Source organism: Syzygium oleosum, unplaced genomic scaffold, assembly GCF_021117445.2.
Source record: "Syzygium oleosum isolate NSW1041296 unplaced genomic scaffold, Sole_v2.1 Sole_v2.01, whole genome shotgun sequence".
NCBI classification, from domain to species: Eukaryota; Viridiplantae; Streptophyta; class Magnoliopsida; order Myrtales; family Myrtaceae; genus Syzygium; species Syzygium oleosum.
This window is the reverse complement of record NW_026607485.1, coordinates 27,827,191-27,848,196: the sequence shown is the minus strand read 5'-3', so window position 1 is coordinate 27,848,196 and position 21,006 is coordinate 27,827,191. Positions and strand designations below refer to the sequence as shown.

At 37.9% G+C, this 21,006-nt stretch overlaps 1 protein-coding gene across 1 annotated transcript; it reads right to left on the bottom strand.

The window, feature by feature from the left end:
• Nucleotides 1-3,738: 3,738 nt before the first annotated feature.
• On the bottom strand, nt 3,739-9,987 carry LOC115689977 (uncharacterized). The gene is made up of 7 exons (XM_030616192.2): nt 8,899-9,987; nt 8,534-8,620; nt 8,225-8,437; nt 7,244-7,408; nt 6,313-6,366; nt 6,066-6,212; nt 3,739-4,250 (listed from the first exon to the last, which is right to left on the bottom strand). Exons 1-7 carry the CDS (start codon nt 9,166-9,168, stop codon nt 3,873-3,875), a joined length of 1,314 nt encoding a protein of 437 aa, XP_030472052.2. The 5' UTR covers nt 9,169-9,987; the 3' UTR covers nt 3,739-3,872.
• Between the last annotated feature and the right edge of the window lie 11,019 nt (nt 9,988-21,006).

The following is a 21,006-nucleotide window of genomic DNA, read 5'->3' as shown; positions in this document are numbered from 1 at the left end:
AGGTACGTAATTCAAATTAAACTTCTAGGTGCTGTAAACCTATGTACGGATGTTGGAGTGTTGAGTTTCTTACATACCACTTCTGAGAAAATAAAGCGAACCAAGATCCATATATAGATTTAGAACAAATCGAAATTCACCTGCCTAGTTGATCGGTGTTAGTCAATTCATTGTCTTTGATCCAAACGGGACGAACAAAGAGGAGACTTGGTCTTCCTCACCTTCTTTTTTAAATAGCTTTGATGGATAAACCGTAAGTACTTAGAATGAGGAGTGAAAGTGGGGCTATAGCTTACTCTTAGAATGTATTTAATTTGGCATATCCATGGTAGATAACTATTAGAATACAGGTTTACACTAATCGTCCAACCTCATTCCCGAATAAGACGGGCGAACCCCAGCATAATATGACCACATCACCAAACTTAGGCTATCATGCATTATACTCATTTATCTTACTACTTTTCTTCTGGCTCGTCGCTTTGGGACTTGAAAATAACTAGAAATATGTCTAATTTTCCAATCAGCCAGCAATGAATCTTGCAGGTGAAAGAATATCGAAAGAACTCAAAAACCTCGTATTTCCGAATCATGGAGAACCTTCTCGACCAAATTTTACAAAATCTTTTGAAATTGCTCTATGGAGGATTTTCATATGAATTGGATATTAGTGTAGACTGAACTGAGAAATCTATAGGCATTTTGACAAGGTTTCGGATTCAACTAATCTTAGCTCCCAAAAATGTGTATGCACAGAAAATAAAGGGGGAAATGAATTTTGACTGTCGAGTGATTTTGCTAACCAAGTTTGAGTTATGGATATGACAATTTCAATAAATGTTTACTGCATTTCTTAGCAGTGTTCTTGAGGCACTGCTAAGTGTAATGAATTGATAAATGTCTTTAAAACAGTGACAAAATCAATGTTCATTATCAGCCAAGTCCTCGTAGCTTTCTTGTGTTTTCTTTTGGTCCATTCTCTTTCTTTTATCCACCCTCTGTTCCATCGGTTGGGCTGTGACTGGAATTCCCCCAAAATGTCCATGAAAAATCAGGATCGGTTGACAGTACATGTTTAATGCAGGTACATGAATAGATGTTCTTTCACACGAATTGACTATTGTCCATGAATCTAATTTAGGAGCTATAAACCTATGAATGGTAATGAACAAAAAAACGTGTCTAATGAAGTTAGTAGTCTACCAGTTGTTGGCAGTGTCAGATCTGGGCAGGCTCCAAATTTCTATGATGGTTGGTTGGTGATTGGTTGGGCTCAATCAAGGGGTAGCTGAGGCCAAGCTGTGTGGATGCATTGTCAGTCATTTTCAATTTCGACTCTTCTGCTTCATGTTCTTATCTTTAGAAGCAATTTTCAGTCATCTCTGCCATCAGAATCTATTCTATTTAGTTTGGTTTGATCTTCAATATGTTGCCAAACGGAATTTTGTTCGGCCGTTCGGCGAGTTCAATTTGGATTGAGACCAAACCGAACCATGCTCCCCTAGACGTATGATGTTACCTATACATAGATTAGACAAATAAATGTCTCAAATTTTGGTCCCAATTAAATTTCACATTTTCGATAAGAAATTGTATACCTTTTACAGCTTATTAGTCAACTTTCCGATCATTTACTATGATGCTATTGACGACAAGAGTGCCGTATTTGGAGAACTGTGGGTTTTTATGCCCTTCTCTTTTCTACTTGTGGAAAGAGAGAAGTCCCTCACGAACGTTACAGATGGAAATGTGAGTAATACATTCTTTATAGTTCTACAAGACAGAAAATTTTTCATCGCAACAACTCTCTTCGTCAATTTGCCAAATTATTTTCATGTAACGGAAAGACTACATGACGGATCACGTAATTAAAAGTTGGGTTGGTCTGGGTATATCCAACTTTGTATAGGCACTCCCTTGCAAAATTGCGACATAATAGCTATGTGTAAGAATTTTTCACATCGGAGATTTGTACCTACCATCGCAACTCCTCGCTCCCTCCATCTCCCTCCATCACCAGCCACCGGCGGAACGGCCACATGCCACCATTGCCAACCACTCATTATAGTTGACCTCTCTGCCCTCCAACGCACACAATTTGTCTCTGTCTCTTTCCTTCCAGATCTCTGGTCTCAGTATGCTGCTGCCATTTAGATCCGGAGGCGGTGTGACCTCTAAATATGCCATTAGTGGCCACAGTGGTTGGTGGTGGCGTGGCCAAAGAAGCCGTTAATGGCGATGGTTGTTGGTTGGTGCCTCCCATTGGCAGCGGCGGTGGAGGATGCATGAATGAGTGGTCATTGAGTCCGGCTATGGCAACGAAGGGGAGGGGGACGGGAGGGCAATTCAAATCATTTCATAGGTACGAAGCCTAGTTATGGTATTACAGATTTGTTGGGTTGTGGCGATGGGTGGCATCACGGTAGTGGCTGGGATGGTAGTGTAACTGCAACCCTGATGGACCGATTGGGCTAAGGAGTGGAGAGAGAGATAGATGGGGGAGATGGTGGTGTGACAGTCAAGGTGTGACGACGGTGGAGCGTAACCCCGATCCCGATTGGATAGACTAAGCTAAGGGGAGAGAGATGAAGGGAAGTTCTTGTGCTTAGTTATCAAGGACATTTATCCACATATTCATCACTCGTAACCTACCAATAAAAAAAGACCAACCGAGAGAAGTTTTCTTCAACAACTTTAGCTATCATGGCCACACGACATATTTTCAATGAACGATTTATCCAGAGTTCGACGGGCTCACGAGTATCCAACTTTTTTATCATCCCTATACGATGCTAACCATTTTCACTCCATATTTAAGAACCACACAAACACACATAGAGAATACTCTGATTAGACAGAACTCCATCACTTCATAAGCTATCTAAAACTGTTGGCTTTTCTTCACTTTTCTATAAGGAGCAATCTCGACTCTTGTGCACGCCATAACTTAGCACACGTGCATGCGCAATCGCGGTCATCTCTCCCTCTCTTCGGGCTTCGACAATATCCAAAGTGTTGGAAACTCAATGCTGCCATTGAATTGAATCTTGTGCACCTTGCATGGCCAACGTCTTCCCCACACCAATTTCTTATGCACTTCGAAACTACCATCTCCCGTACACAATACATTGTTAATGCAACGACGTAGTGCTGAAGCAACTCTAGTTGTCAAGCTGCTCGTCAACTCAATAAATTCTCCACTTGCACCTTAAAAAAAAATTTGAAAAATTTGTCTTGGGGCACGATCTGGGGAAATTAAACAAATTTTTAATTTTTTTGATCGTCTCAAGGTGAGACTAATCATGGTTGTTCCCCAAGACGTGCTTCCTTCATGGATGCTTCGCTGGCTCCACGCCATAATCATATTCCGCATTTTCATATATACTTTGACTTTAATTTATATCTTTTTTCGTCAACATTTTTTATGATCCCTTAATGTGATCCTTAGATTTTAAATTTGAATCTCGACATTTTAGATGCTGATAAGTTTTTAAGGATTGTTTGTGTCAGTTTTTCCCTCTACGTATTCATGAAACATCACAAGTCGTGAAGAGAGAGAGAAACCACCGCAAAATAATGATATATTCATTACTTTCTTTTCCAAATATACATCTTCAGCCCCTCAAAAGTGGTGTAAGTAGATGACCCGTTAGTCGAAATATCGAAAATTTAAGGTAAAGAAAAGACCCCATTCATTTTTAATGATCTCGAGACGAGAAACCAAGCCGCCACCCCCAATGAGAAAAAAAAATTATACATATATTTGAGGAAAAAATAGCCGAAATTACAAACGAGGAAAGAAAAAAGAATTAATTCCCACCTTTTTTTTTTCCTTTTTTTTCTTTTTTGGTTTTACCTACAACCCCAACTTTTTAGGGACACCTCACATTCCTTCCGGGTCCTCCGTAGTAGAAATAGTTCCCCCAAACTCTATTGATCCCTCCTTGAATGTCATAGCAATTCGGGTGATCCGCCAAGACCCGGAGGTTTTGCAAAGGGATGAGGTTGTTGTCCCAATCCACCACTTGCAAATTGCGAAAATAGGATGCTTTCCCGAACCCTTCACCGGCGAAATGCCCGCTCCCCATCTGGGTGCTCGTGTGGAAGCCCGAGGGCCTCGAGTTCACGACCTCCCCGCCGAACTGCACCATGCTTGCGTGGTCCCTGAGGTGAGTGAACAGGACCGATGGCCAGTACCCGACCAGAACGCCTGAACCGAATTCGAGCCACCAATTCCCATGCTTCGGATCCTACACAAGGTGAGAAAGAAGGACCACATGAGTACTTGATGTATAAGGCAATCAAGCTCTCACTCACCAAACTCCCGTTTCACGGAGACATTTCAATGGATTTGGTGAGGACATCGTTATATCAAGTGGGTCTCATCAACTTTTTCGATCCCACTAGATTTGATAACTATATAGACTTTTCGTGTATGCACTTGGTCCACCTAATAATTTCTTTATTTCATGCGCCCCATTGCATACAAATAAATCAATGCACACAAATGGAAGTCCAAGTGCATTGTGGTCACTCGGATCAACTTTAAACAAGTCAGAATGTTTTTTATTTACTTTACTGTCAAAACAAAGAGATTATTCTTTTTTTTATCAGAACAAAACCAAAGAAAAATTTACACATTACTTCAAATGACTTTATATATCTGGAATTTCTATTTTTAAAGATTACAGATGTAGTTATTAAACAAAATCAAGTTTAAAAATGCAGAAGAACGTAATAAAAGCAAAAATCATTCCAATCGCACTAAAAATAAATTGATTTTTTTCCTATCATTGTCCTCATTTGGTGAATGACAACACTTCCAATTTTCAAGACATTATTCAAAACACTTACACTTTCAAACTTGAACCCATTGAATATATTGTGAGAGTTTCATGTGATGATACTCCGTCACAAGTTAAGAGAATAAAGTTGCACTTTCCCCAAATCAATCTCCCGATAGACTCACGAAATTATTCAAACTTGACTTGGAAGTACTGAAAATTTAATTTTCAAAAAATGGGTACCAAAGCAAGCAAAAAGTAATTAAAAATAGAGAAAGAAAAAGTGGAGAATCTTGGAGCACAAAGAAACAAGGCAATCACAGTCATTATTCCAAGTTTCGGGTGCACGCGTGAGTATGCACCGAACACTTCCATGGAGTGGCGCTTGCTCTTTTCAAAGCTGTTGCTATCGAATTTACCTATCTAATTTTTTTTAATTTTAGAGGGTAATTTTTACCCTTTTTTTTTTTCAAGTAAAATTCAACACCTTGTCGAGCCTCTAAAACAACAACATTTCTTTTTGTGTCTGGTCAAGGCAAGTGGGTTGACATCAGATGGTCCAAGTTTCCCTTAGGCTTCCGAGACGACAACTTCTGTCCGTTGTCAGTCGGGAAGGTGGGCCCCCTTTGAATCCTGGCCGTCAGATCATGGGTCCGACGCCACGTTCAAGGAAGACCCTTAGGTTGTCTTTTTTGTTTTACAGCCCCGGGGTGGTGATGCAAGCAATTGCCAAATAACGGTAAAAACTGTCAGTAGGTTTTACAGTTCAAGCTCTCTGTCTGGTGTTAAACATAGCCCTCAAGCTTACTCTAAAGTTAAATTGGGAGTTTAGTAGCCTAATTTATAGGAGCAACAAATTGTTGCAACTCGACTTTCCCCCGAGAACTCAACTACTTAATAAGAGCCGTGCGATTTTACACAAGCAATGCATACCGGCTACTTAATTTTGAGGATCAGATGACATCAAAGATGCCGGTTTCGGGATCATCTTATATCAATATGAGCATTGTGAAGATTCTAATTTGGTAAATAAAAAGTAGTTTTCATCTATTGTGAAGCGGAAAGTAGTTTTTTCTCCGTTTTGAACTGGATTAGTTTTATCCTACTTTTTGGCTACAATAAATTTAATATCTTTTTCATTCAATTTTGAGTAGGTTTGGGATGATGGGTGATTCATAGAAAAAACATGTGAACATGTATGCATAGGCATGGACTTTGAATCAATAAAATCTTTTTTTTTCGAATTAACTAGAAAAAGTAGAGCTATAAATTAATTATTACCTTCCAAACCAGCAAGCTTATGTCAAATTGACCACTATTGTAGGAGGACGTGGGAGAAATTGCTGCCCCAATTGCAATCCTACTGTTGGTCTGCACAAATCCTGAGCACAGCAAGTTGTAACATCCTGTTGCTTGGTAGGCATCGGTCTGCATGCAATCAAAGTCACCAAAAACAACATTAATTTCATGATTTTAGGAGAGAATATTCATCTGGGGGAACAATTTCACTTTATTTTACGTTACTTACGGTCCAATAAGTGAAGAACCTCGGATAGCTGTCCCCATACAATTCTGGACTAACCTGAAGAAAAATAAATAAATTAATTCTTTAATTAGCATCCCATCTGACACAAGCTGAAAACATGGCGGAAAACCATAGCTGCAAATTTCAACGAAACCATTAATGTGATCAGTTGGGAAACTAAATTTGGTCTTTAATGTGTTTTTATTTTATGGTCAGTGACTTGCCAACTACACAATAATTGCCTGCCGGAGTAAATTGACCCCCAGACATAATAAGATTTTCAATGATTTTGCTGAACATAGACAAGAATTTTTTGCTTCTTGGATTGGACCATCCAATTATGACAACCCTTTGCTTTTTTTTCCTTAATTTCCCCAACATCGGCAGAGGCAGATAATATTCTAATTTCCATTTCAAGTTTTTGGCACTTTGTCATAAAACACATACTGGTTTCTATGATGTTGGCACTATCCCCTACCCAAAAAAGAAAGAAAGAAAGAAAGAAAAGAACTCGAGTAATTAACCCGTGAAATTTTAATTGGTACAAAACCAATCTGTGGGGGGAAAATATCAAAATCTTCCTACTCAAAATTAGCCAACATTAAGAGCTAATTTCCTTTTACGAAAAGAAAATTAATTTCACATGTTTCAATTGGTATCTCAGCATTTCTTAATCAAGAGATGGGGTTGACCTGAAATAAACCACTCATCCTTGACACAAGGACCATTCTCAAACTTGCGAAATGCATGTGAAAATCCAGTTGTTTTCTCTAACTTGTTGAAATTTACGTACTAAAACCCTAAATTTATTTTGTAGCTGAAAAGGGGTGAGACCAAGAGGACTGGTCAAGGCCAATTATTTGGTAGGAGATAGTAAAAAAATTAAAACTTTTATTGGGAGGAAAAAAGAAAGAACAAAAAGCTGAAAGAGTACCTGCCAACCAGCTTCAATGGTGTTAAGGTCATCGCCAAAAGAGCCAGAGATGACCCACATCTGCGAGAGGCTGAATTCATATTGATTTGCCACCTTTGGTGCCCACACATTTATGCTTGCTTTGGCTCCATAGTATTGATCTCCACTCACATACCCTACCGCATGCTGCAAAAAAATAAAATAAAATAAAATAAATCAACATTGTAGAAAGAAAAACACGATTTATAATATAAATTTTAAGGAGTAATAAAAAAAGGGCAACTTTTTTCTTGATCCCGGATTGAAATTGGATATCAATAATTGGCTCACGACAAAATTGTGTAATTTTCCGACGACGCTCATCGCCAATTTGGAAGATTGGAACATATGAAAAAAGAAAGGAACTATATGCCGAGGAATTTCTGAATTTAATAAACGTCGAGTTGGTAAATCCGGTCCGGCTTGATAGAGTTCAAAACTATCATGTACCAAATATTTTCTTTTTAAAAAATATATATTTTTGGTACAAAATGGATGAATATGTTTTGTTTGCTTGATTATAAATAGCCCGCAAAAATTGGAGGAAAGCGCAAGCAAACATAATGTCAAAATTAAAAAACCACAGTCTGAAAGGTACAAGCCGAAATTAAAAAGCAGTTTCCTGTCTTCATGCTATCACTTTTTCTCGAGTCTACATTTGACCAAATATGCGACCAAAAAAAAAAAGCAATTTGACCAAATAGAAAAAACGAAAAAAAAATAAAAAGAAAAAAGAAAGAAAAAGAAGCAGAGAGACAGAACACCAACATAAGCAAGAAGGGAACCAAGAGACAATTATGTCTGAATTTTCTCCTCGTCTCATTCACGAGTAGCATTATTACTTTTGAGACAAAATTAAGAAATGAATGATTATGATTTCTTTTAAGTTACTTTAAAAAAAAATTAAAGAAATGCTTGAGGTGTGCTGATCTTCTTCAAGCTTCAATGTCAAGGTCTCCTTACCTCATGCCCAGTGCTTGAGGTGTCTCTCCTGACATGTCTTCTAACTTTCTTCCCAAACCTCTGAACCGAAGAAGCCCTCGAAATGTCTTCTTCGCTCGTTCTCCGGATCGGCACCGTCCCTTCTGGGCAAGCCTCGCCGGACATGCTCCATGATTGGAACGTCTCCGCGGTCGCAGCGGTTGAACGATGCCCGTTCGGCCTCTCCGGCGGATCCTGCAAATTTACAAAAAACAGAAAGGGTAAAATCGGGGCTTTCAAAAGTCATGTAATTGATTTTCTAGTTACTGGTCAGAGAAACTGTGTTGATACCAATGGCTTTTGTCCCTTTAGTAGAGGATGATCAAAGGCTGGTTGTTGGTGCGACAGAACACAGTCTATGATATCTCCATCAGGACTCTGCAAATGAGAGAAAACAGAAACAGAGAAGCAAGAATGAGGGACAAATCAGGGTCAGTTAGCAAGAAATTATTCTAGCAGAAGCTGAAATTAGTTATATGATTAGTGAAGTGTGTGAGTGATTGATTCAGCAACGCCGGTCCAAGTCATTTTCTTTCTCATGATGATGTGGACAGTTGATGTCCAAGGTCTCTAAAAACAGAGCAACATCAGGGGAATAAAGGAGCGGCATTCTCTTTTCTCAAAAGAAAAAGAAAAAAAGAGAAAGGTGGGCTTGCCTGAATTGTTTTGAGGGGAGGCTTGTTGATGTCCCTGAGACGAGACCTTATCATCTTCAGCTTCCACAGCTCCTCCCCGGGCCGAAAAGTCCGGTTCGTGGCGCGGAAGACGGCCGTTTCCGACAAACGAGCGTGACAAAAGAAGGGAGAAGTAGGGACAAGGAGGAAGAGCACAAAAATGGGAATGATTGGCGACGACGAGAAGGAGATCTTGAAGAAGGAACGCCAACGACAACAGCTACATGAACAGCTGCTGGTACTACAATCCATGGCCTTTGAGAAACTTCCCGCGAGGCCCTGTCGTTTCTCTCTTCGGCTACACCCGGCCGCGTTCGTCCGTATGCAGTAACATCGGTCTTGTCTTCTTGCGCCCGCACTGATTTCTGCTGAGAGAATGCACGCCTCCCCACCAAATTCACCCGTTCATCGCGACCCTTCTAAGGAGCTTCGATTCAATTCACGCACACACTCTCTCTCTCTCCTTCCTCTGCATCACCATTTCCAAGGCCTTGGAGGATCTGAGCGAGTGATATATAAAAAAATATGCTGCAGAAACGAAAGAGGGGATTCTTCTGTGTCCTCAGGGTCGCTCAGCTTCTATTCCAATTCCCTCGGTTTTTAATGTCTGACACCACGAACCTCCAGGCACGAGAGCTGATTACTTATTAAAATTCCAAAAGCCAGAGGAACCCAAAAACAGGGATAGAAAAAAGGAAATCTGAGTAGGGATTTTCTTAAAGCTTTGCCCATGTGGGCGTGGCGAAATATATAATTCTGGGTATTGATGAAATCATGCCAAGATGTGCAAATTACCAAAAAAAATCGAAAATTTTTCTAGAGAGAGAGAGAGAGAGAGGTGGGGTGTTTCCGGTTCTCAATACAGGGGGGTCTGGAAGAACTTTATGAAGCTTCAGATATAGCGTGGAGGGTTTACAGGGGCAGAGGTGGAAAAGTGTTGCGTTCATATTCTTTGCTTTGGTGGATCGGAGGACAAGATTGGGAAGGATTTTGAGATGCAAAATGAATGATTCTTAAGTGGTGGGGGGGTGTCTTCGAAGTTCTCTTTGCTTTTGGTGGGTTCTCTTTCTCACTTCCCTAGATGTTCTCTTCTATCCTTCTTTTTTCTTAAGAAGAAGATTGAGTTTTTCGCTTTTCTAAATAAGCCATCTTTTAAAATTACATGCCGGAAGAAGTGTTAGCATAATAAATGTACATTGGAATGGAACAAGAGAGGAGAAGCTCATCTCATTGATCAAAATGCGAATTGAATGATTTTCGGTCGATGATGTGTGCACGAAATGGAAAGAGTAAAGTAATTTAAAATTATCGAAAAGTGGAAAGGGAAGAATCGGTCATATACCCTAATGTGAAATTTAAGGAATTGGCGAATTCGTCACCCTTATTAACATAGTTTTAGTTAATGAGTCTTTTGAACCTATTGCAATAAGTTGTAAGGGCTTGAGGGGTGCGGCGCAACAACCCCTTCAAACCCCTTCCTGGCTCCAAGGATAGTTTTCGGTGGTACTGACCTTTTCTCACGATATGAATTTTTTGAAAAGTCGAACCTTCCTTCGTTAGATATGCTTGATTAGTACCGCCGAGGTCCAAGGCACTTGTAAAACTTGACCTAAGAAAATATTATTCATCTTTTTTTTTTTGGCTAAGAGGAAAATATTATTCATCTGTTTATTGACTCTATTGTCCTTGCGGAAAGTTTAGTAAATACTTTGCTTGGTTATTTTACCATTTTACCAATCCTTTTTTATGATTCCATGAGCTAGCAAATTGCTTGTTATGATCAAGGCCTGCAAGTTTCTGCACGTGCAACAGTTAATTATGGAGTAGGTGCATGCTCATTCATGTCCAACCCCCCCAAGCCACGCATCCATTTGGATCGTGGAGAGTTGCGTAGTGATTGCCGTCCATAATTAAGTTTAAGAAGTTATTTGTTGGCATGTCGCCCAAACAAACTTCGCCTTTAGAATAAAAATACCGTGACTTTTAGAATGACCGGAAAAATTTCGCGAAACTTTTATCCGAGGGACGAAGAATACCCACAGTTAATCTTTTGTCCCAACAAGATGATATAACATGTGACGTGGATAGAAACGATGTTTTAGAGAAACAAATTAATAGTAAAAAGAGCTGCCAGCGTGCTTGAAGCAAGTAAATCTTAATTAAGAAGAATCGGAAATGACGACGCTTTAGATAAACACCATCTTTTGCCTTTTGCTGATGTGTCCACGGCATCCTTTTTAGCTCGAGCTAATGTGTATATTTGTACGCGTTAGTCTCGTTAACCACGTCATTTACCACATCAATTGAATGAACAGAGCGATGGATATTTTTGTGCAACGAATATAAATGTGTGAGTTTTTTTTTTTTTTGGACCGCTTGAAAAGTTAGGGTACTTTTTGTGTCTCGGGTGAAAGTTGGTGGTGTTCTTCTTTTGGGGAGGATTTGGCCTCAATTGTAAGCAACAGAAGTAAGATTTGATCTAGCCAAAACTTCATTACCACTATAATGACTTCTACAGCAAAGAATATTTGCCTTTGAAAGTCAGATTTTTGCCCCTAAAACTTGTAGAGTCAAATAGAATAATTGTCTCAGCAGATTTGCCATTTCAAAATGTCTTTTTGAGAAAAATTTGAGGCAAATGGACATATGTCTCTAATCTTAGTAATCAGTGTCAAATACTATTACCTCTAATTATGACCTTTAGCTATTATTTGTGTGCCTCTACATCATTTTTCTATAGCACAGGTGTCTATATATAACTAAAATGGAAGTAGAAGTATTTGCCTCTAAAAACAACACATTTTGAGGCATGTAAATTTGCCTCTAAAGATCTAGTTTGAGACAATAATGTGCTTTGCTAATTGCCGAATCCAGTTGTACTTTTCCCATGTTTGTTGAATGATTGATGTTAGGAGGTAAATGAAATTCACCAATTTCAAACTAATCAATTCAAATTTCTTATAATCGCCCTCCACAATCCACCCTCTATCTTTAACATCAATTATTATTGACTTAATTTTAGAAATATGGACTGCGGCTATGGTGGCCGACGACAGCAACGCCAAGGTGACACAAATACTACCGGTGGTGGCTAGAGGGTGGAAAGTGGCGTACATTTAGGGTATCAAAAATTACGCTTTCGGTGATGAGTGCATGGGGTTATGGTTTCGAAGAGAGTGGCGAGAGAGATAAACTATGATAACCTTAGATCTGGTGGAGCTCAAGGTAATGTATCATCAAAACTAAAAGGATTTATGATCGATTTATGACATGTTATATGGTACAATATATTAAGGAGAATACACAATTTTAAGTCATCACGTTATAAGCCAACCACATATAGTATATGCTCTTATCCGAATCAATTATTTAATGTTCGATCCACCTTTACAAGTACCATTATGTATATTTTGCCCTAGAAATATATGCATATAGATAATACATCTACGATGATGAATGACATCATAAAAGTGATAATGATACATTAACCCCATTTTTCTAGGCAAAGTGTACATAATTATTTTATCTATCGAATGAATCGCATAACAATAATACATGAATAAACAAACCAATCATACACGAGGGTTCTCCAAATTCAAAAGCAAAATTAGTCTGAATTCACATCACCTACAAAATTGAATGCTCGAAATGCACAAGAGTATCTTTTCAACCAATTTCTTTTCTTTTTTTTTGGCCTTTCCACAGGGGAATGACAACTTCGAAATATATATTTAGGAATCAAGTGATGAAAGAAGAAGAGATACAATTATCACAGGTGACATCACCGATGACTGTGGAATGCAATTGGATCACAGTAGTGTATAGATTCCCATCAAACCTATGACAAAGTACTTGCAGTTCCACAAACGTTTGTCGAGAGATTGTATTAGCCGTCGAGAACGATTCTGTTCTAATCTGTCCCTCGTCCTTCCTTCTGCACAGATAAAGAGAGACGTGGGAATGAAAATGGACTCGCCTTTTAGCTCAACTCTTCCAATTTCCTTTTTTTCTTTGCTGCATTTTCCTTCATAAAAAAAATTAATTCTTCGAATTATTTTTTTGATGGACGAATTATAAATATGTGTATCATCTACGTTTATTTGCGGCCTACCCATCTAGTAAAGCACTAGATTAGGTTTATTTGGAATGATTATTATTTTAGGTTTCTTCCGTTTTGCGGATCTCATTGCTTTCACTGTTTAATTTTCGTTTAATTTGCAAATGTTGATACGTAGATATCGTGTCTAATTTTATTATAAGTTTCCATTTATTTGCCTTTTCGTACTAGTAAAGTCACAAATGAAAGAAATAAGTTCATTTTAATTGGCTTGTTTATAAGGTAGGAAGCTTAAGGAAGAAAAGAGCATCAGAATTGACAACTTCATATCCTTGTTTTACATTCTCGCACAATAAATTAAAGCTCCTTTTGTTACGCGAAAAATAAACTGTCGAGAAATATTTTCCTAAATTTTCGATGTTGAAATTGCTTATGAATATGAATAATGGAAAGTCTTTTTATAGTTAATGAAAAATCTATATTTAAATTCAACAAAATGATTTCATTTATTAAAAATTAGAAATCATTATCCAGAATACAATTATGTCTCCGCCTATGCAACTCCGTCTCAATTGCCCGGCTGATGGTCCCAAAACTCTAGCACCCAGACCTGAGTCCTTAGATCTAAGACCCCGAAACTCGAACCTGGGTCTCTGAGACTGTACTTGAGTCTCTTTTTCTCCGAACTGTGTTTCCTAGTTATTAGTAATAAGTATCAGAAAATAACTTATATCTCTTATTTGCAAAGGACAACCAAATTAGGAAGAATCAAACAACTTTTTCGTAGAACAATTTCCTTTGAAAATAGTTTTAAACAAAGTTTATTTTTCATGAAATAAAAAAGCCTACGTCCAATTTCCTTTTGACGGGATCATTAGATACTTTGCGAGCTGAAATTTCCCTTTTCTTAGGCCAATCTGAACAATTTACATATGGTTGAATCTTATGACCTAACAAAGTGTCATGGTATATGTTGAAAATATGTCTCGAGTTTAAGCCCAAAGCGAAAATCTGAATCTTCGAAATTGGTATTTTGCGGACGTCCGAAATCGAGCAAAAGGAAATATTGGAAATTTGCTTTCCTAATATGCAAGAGTTGGTAGCAAACAAAAGAAAAGGAAAATAGAATGAATATTTATTCTTTCCTAATTTTAGTGGGAGTCACGGTCTGCCCAAGAAAGAAGAAATAGGAAAGTCCAAACTTGGACTTGTTGACCGCATGGAATCTCTTTCCAAGTTGGAGTCGGCCACTGTACGTGGGGATACAAATATATACATATATATTCTTGAACTTGGCCGCAAGAAGAAGAAGTCTTGATGCGCCATTGTTGATAAAGAAGTCTTGAAGCGCCGCGGTTGACGTGAAGACGTTCGTGAGTGCTTGGCGGTGGGTGTTTCCGTGGATTCTCGTTCGTGAATTACATCCAAGAAGAATTAGTGTTCAAGCGTAAATCTTGTGTTAAGATTTGTGTATAATTCTTTTGCGAGATTGAGAGATTATTTCGTGAGGAATTGTGGGGCTAAACACTGCGTGAGTTATCGGGTGTAATTGGGGCTTGGGAAACACTTAGAGTGTTTGAGTGACTCGAGTGTGATTGTAATCTCCGTTGTATCGCTTGATCTATAGTGGAATTCCGTGCTGCTCTCCCCGTGAACGTAGGTCACTACGACCGAACCACGTAAATCTGGTGTCCGATTTATTTTCTTATTCTATCAATTTTATTATTCGATCGCTTGGCTTACGCAACAGTATATATGTCCAAGGTTGTGGTTGCTTTCTCCCCCTCTCTCCAGATTGCCCTATACGGTTCTCTTTCTAGGGTTCTGAGCAATGATGCCTGCAACATCCCCAGCATCCTCCCCAACTTTATTTTCTTATTGTTGCACCACCTTTTTTTATTCTTCTTATGTGGAAAGCATCGAGGACTTATTTGGCCCACAATGTGTCACTCTCATTACAATTCATATGGTAGACATAATTAGACATTCCTCAGTGTGTTTTGGCACTCTTTCCCCTTGAATTTTGTTGAAGGAAAAGCATCTCAAGAAATTTTTAGGGTTTCTAGTATGATTAGAGAGTGAATATACACTCAGTGAGTATAGAGGTCTAGTTAGATACGAATCTCTTTCTCATCTAACTTGAACTTTGGCTTCACACAACCAAATCTTGCTATACAAGTTTTACTTTCACCTCTATTAATGAGGACCTAGGCACTAGTAGTTTTATAGGGTCATTAATAACAACTAATCAAGCTAACAATATCGAAGCCGACAATTTATAGAGATTGGTCCCAAGTTTGGTGTAAACCCTGAAAGCAGCTGAACCCTAATTAACATTAATTTGAACAGATGCATTATTAAAGTAGAAAGAAGATGTTGGTGCTGAACAAAGGACGGCTGAAAGTTTTTTTTATGTCCATTGAGGTGAGGAAACCAAACTAGGATGCTAATTCATTGAAAACATAGCTAAGTGTGGTTATTTGCATTGACATTTTACACACCTTGATTCATGTTAGGAACATTAATTACTCCCGTCATACTTTTTTCTTGTAAAAATAGCTCGGATCGAGTGCCGTTAACCCATTTAAAAAAAATTGTATCTTCTGACGGGAACAAGCGTGTGGGCCCTACTCTTTCTCAACATGTGATTAGCTTAGTCTAACGGAACTGTATGTAGTACAACCTACACTTAGCACTAATATAAACGCATGTTGGGTGTAAAATAGCAGGCGCGTGAACTTGGCGTTTGGAATTCATGTTTCACTTATTTGTTCATAATTTTCTTTAGCTTTACTCCATATCGATTATCTTAACATAGATCATATTATCACCGAATCATCAAAGGATTGCTCGTCTTGGTAAAACGATGTCATGAATCAATGTTTTGATCCCTATGTAATCGGGTCTCATCTTTTGTAAATGACAACGATAACGATCCATCTGGAAGTTTGAGATTAGCGTTTTTCGCACAGCTTAGTTTGATACGTAACATGGATGCAAATAAAATAACATGAGCATGAGGGGAAGTATCTAGCATAGGAAAGCTTGAGATCAACATTTTCGGAATGATCTTGTTTAAAGTGACCACGTGGTGTCGTCTTCTTGATGAAACAATGCTTCACTTTTCACAGCCCGGAGTGCAATAAAGCTGAAAATCTCTGCTGTAATGCTCGCTATGTGACCCCCAACACAAAACACTCAGTAAGCAGAATCGATCCTTTGCATGCCATGCATGCCTTCTTATATACAAATATGTCTGTATAACTCCAGTTTCCAATAGCAACCTGTAAGCTCTTTTCCAAGGAGATCCTGATGGACTTCAGTAGTTCAGTACACTTTCGGATTGCGTATTCTATTACAACACCTAAATATGATATCGTGTATTTATGTACCAAATTAAGGTTTTTAGTTCAACTGACAGTAGTCCCATATAATTTGTCATCGTACCAGAGGCGCGGTGCTCGAATCTTTCCGATTATTGATTCATGCGACTTTGCTCCTAAGCCAAATGCCAACCTATCCCCGAGGGAAATGTTACATATATTTAAAATGCTTTTGTCCTGAATTCTAACACATCAAAGATCTTGTTATTATTCCTGCATGACAAAAGAAAAATTATAGTGCAACCAAAGATTAGTAAAAGCCAATATGGTATTTTTACTCGTGTTGGCTCTGGAGCCACACCTGTCACTCCTAAGGTGGAGTCTTACCCAATACACGTGATCGGGTCAGTCTGCGTAGCATCAGCAAAAGCATTGCTGTCACATTTTTGTTTGTCCCACCTTGTCAACAGATAGAACTCTGTGCTTTGGTAACTGATCAAATTGACCCGAGAATATGTGTGTACACGTAGCAGGCTTATATGGAGGCAACATGATTAAGACCCAAAAGGAAGTTGACCGAAACCTTTCACTATGATGGCTTGGACGAAGCAGCATGATTAAGCATATTCTGAGTGTGACTGATGAGTCAAGACCCGAAGAAAGAAGTTCTTTAAAGTTCTGATTCATGGAAACCTTGAAAAAGATGAAATCATGCCATGCAATGTGAAAGGGGTTTCAGTTGTACTACATGCATCGAGATTGGTCTACTGAATTAGGATATTTAACGGTGTCTCATATCGTATTCGAGCCTTTAATTAAGTGCTCCATATGCAACATTCGATAGAACTTTACAATATCACTTAACATATCAGTTTTGTAGACCGGCTTTATCATACTTAGGATTATTGACAAAGGCGTGTATGGATAAACTCTTATTTCCTCTTTTTCACTTAATCTAAATTTTGCCACGGACTATTTTGAACTCTAAACATTTCACACCTTCATAATACACAGACCCCGGCATTTCGATTACCACATATGGTTTCAAAAATTTGTCCACTTCGTTTTTTCGGAACTTGATTCTAAACAAGCAAGCCAGCTTTTGAGGCCAAGTCTAACGTTCCCATCATGTGGGCCGTGGGCTTTCTATTCATTCCTTCTATTGATGGGAATTTTGGGAGTTTGTAATGATGAGATGGCTCCATATTTTGACTAAATTGGCACAAAGCCGTTGATTATTTGGTCAGCCGAATCGGTGAGCTTTCCACTCCCAAGAGTCAACATGCTTTATGCTTGGCATTGCTTTCTGATCCTTAGCCTGAGGAAGTGCCGGAAGATCTTGTCATTTATTCTTTCCAAACTTCTATTCACTTGACCGGAGGCCAGAAGAATATATTCCCACAAAAAGATACTTATCAATGACTAGTGATTTTTTCGACGAAAAAAAAAGACTAGTGATTTCGAACAAAAAAGAAAAAAGAAAAAAGACTAGTGATAAACGGGTAGTCGGCGTAGTGGTAAATGAGTAATCTATCTTTAATAAGATCACGAATTCGATTAACGATGTGAACGATGCGTTATCTAGTTACAACGTGTGTGGAGAATTCTGCTAGCATCTTGGTAGGATTACGGTGTAAACTCACCAAATTATACCAAATCTTTACTTTCATTCTTAATATATACTTCTCTTGTATTACCAATCATGTGCTCTTTTGCAAGCTGTTGGGAACATTTCTAGATCCAAAGTCATTCCAAAGATTCATCTTGATAGCATAAATTCCGAGTGACTAAACAATATCCCTTGTCTAGAATCAAATACTTTTCCCTGGATATAGGTCTTTGTGCCAAAATCTTGAAAAAAGAAAACAGTGAACAATCAAAATTTAAATTACCAAGAACACCTCCATAAAATCTAAAGGCAATTTGTGATATATTCACATCAATATCTTGATACCTATTTGCATCTCCCTATCAAAGGGAGCTTCACGAACAAATTCGATTTGGATGGATGAGAAACTCTCTTTTTTCTCCATCTTTGTCTTCTTTTTACCCCAATTTGATACAAGAGGAAGCTCTCTGAATTTTCCAAAGTCAGAAACAAATTAAACCAACCGTTAAACCAAGCATTCCTAATTGACAAGACCAGAAGAGAATCTTTAAATATAGTTTTTAAAAGTTGGGCCCATTACTAAAGCAACATCCCCCACCATTAGACAACCTCAAAAGAAGAGACCAGAATCATGAGAAAGAATGGCTGTTAATTAATAATAAATATCTTTAAAAACAGAGAGAGAGAGAGAATTTACAGCCACTGAAAACCACCTATGCCCTTTCCAAAGATACTGTTCACTCACACTCTCTCAAAGGTGTTGTGCAATTTTTTTTATTTTGATTAATAAGTTCTCTATCTTCTATCTATTTAAATATGAGAATGAGCTCTTGAAAAGGGAAAAAGAGGGGTTTAAAGAACAGCTTTCTGAGCATGGAATGTCGGTCTAGAATAATGATTTTGTCCCAGCGAGCTGGTCAGCTTTCCTGGTTAAATCAATAGGAATAACTTCAGGAAATTCTTTTATGCTTTATCCAAAGCAATTTATGGGGAAAGTGGAGACCAGCCTAATTAATTAATTGATTAATTTTTGGGATAGATAGACCCAACCTTATTGTGATTTAGAAGGGCTGCAATTCTCGAAAATGGTAAAAAAAGTTTTTTCTTCTCACGTTTTCTTTTTCTTCTTTTTTCTTTTTTGGGGTTTTTGAATTGGCATGCCATATGCACATCATGATGATGCATGCATGATGATGTTGCTCCAACCAAGTACACAATCTGAACATCAGTCTCTTCTCACCTTTGGTTGCTATTGGGGGGGAGGACAGACATGGTGATGATGATTGTTAATTATTGAAGGCCTTCGGATGCACATGCCTTTTGATCATGTCAGTCGACTGAGACTTTATGATATTGTGGGACAAGAGAAGCATGGTGTTGTGATGGTGTTGCTAATGGCATACGGGAATCAAGAATGTTTCAGTATTGATATCGTCGATCAATGGGTACAATTAGAAAGTCCAACAAAAAAACTTAAATTGATAGGTAGAGAGAGATCACATGAATATAAAGAGCAGTAAATACACATTTGGAAAAGGGATAGAATTCACTCTGATACCATGTTAGAAAGCCAAACTCAAAAGTATAAGCTAATAGGTGTAGGGAGATTACATGAATATAAAAAGCATTTAGGACTCAATATCAAGCGATGTGGGACAATACTTGAACAGATACATTGTGGAGGACAATGCATGCATGAGCCAATGACAATATGTGTACTTTAATATAAACCAATAGAGGGTCCTCGAAAGACGTTTGAATTGGATGTACGATTGCACATGACCTAAACATTGAATCTGGACTTATTAATTTTTTAAATCTAATCACATACGATGTGCACCGAGCAATCAATAGTGTAGTACGCGTTGATGTCCCCTATACCTTCTATATGCTTAATGCCAAATAATTCGAAACACCAAACTCAATCTAAGAGTAAGTTCCATCGATAGTCATCGGACAAGGGTGGAATTTGCGGTTAGGTCATTAAACTATGATTTTGAAATAAAGTAATTTATGCTTATATTGGTAGAAGGCCGATGACCCTCCATCGAATATGGCAGAGTGTCCTCACTATCAACATCTCTTCTCCCATTCTTTTCCAAAAATTTTAGAGCAAACGTGGCATATAGCTAGACATTGCATTAGCGCCGTGTGGCCGACACATTAGCCTGTATTAGGAAAAATGAGATTTTGGTCGAAGCGCATCAATTGCAGAAATCAAAATTTTAGTACGTCAATTAAGTTTAGGGACCGCATTATAAATTTCACCAAAATTTAGCAACCATCAATGAGATTCATGTATTCTTGAACTGTTCCAGATAGACTTTGGGAAATAGCTAGGTCTCAATCAAAGGAATAATAACATAAATGATCCATAAATTTTAATTTGTTTAATGTGGTTCATAATCAATTGATAAATGTCCAATATAGTGCTTCCGTTTGCTCAAACAACAAATAAGACGTTATTTGATGATGTAGATTATTATATGCTGAGTTTGATTTTTAAAAATGATGAGTCAACATATCTATCTTTCGATCCATCTACTTTTTAAAAGAACAAAAATTAGAGTGTTAACATGTCCATCACTATTCGATGACATGGATTATTATGTCGTGATTTGAGACAAATATCTTAATTGGATAATGTACGATTAAATTTTTTTTTATTGTCCACCATTCAAACTTAATTGATTAAAAGTCACATCAGCAAATTCTGTTAACTTAATTTAATGGAAAGACAATATTGAACATTTTTATATAGTCTCGCAATAACATTTGTTAATAGTTTCGTGACTATATTGAACAAATTAAAAATTCAAGAACGACATTATATATTTGACCAAAGTTCAGAAACCATTTGTATCATTTTCCTCTCAATTAAAAGACCAAATATAGGATAGAAATGAAATCCCTTAAGCAAGCTCCTCAAAACTGGAGTCTTATTTACAAAAATACCTTCGTCATTTTTCAAAGTCATTTACACAATAGATCAAGCATTTCACCTGAAATCGTTTCCTTATCATTTGTCATAATTTTTCCCTATTTTCATACATTATTGCAAGCATTAGGTTTTCTTTGTTTATCTTTTTCCCCACAATCTA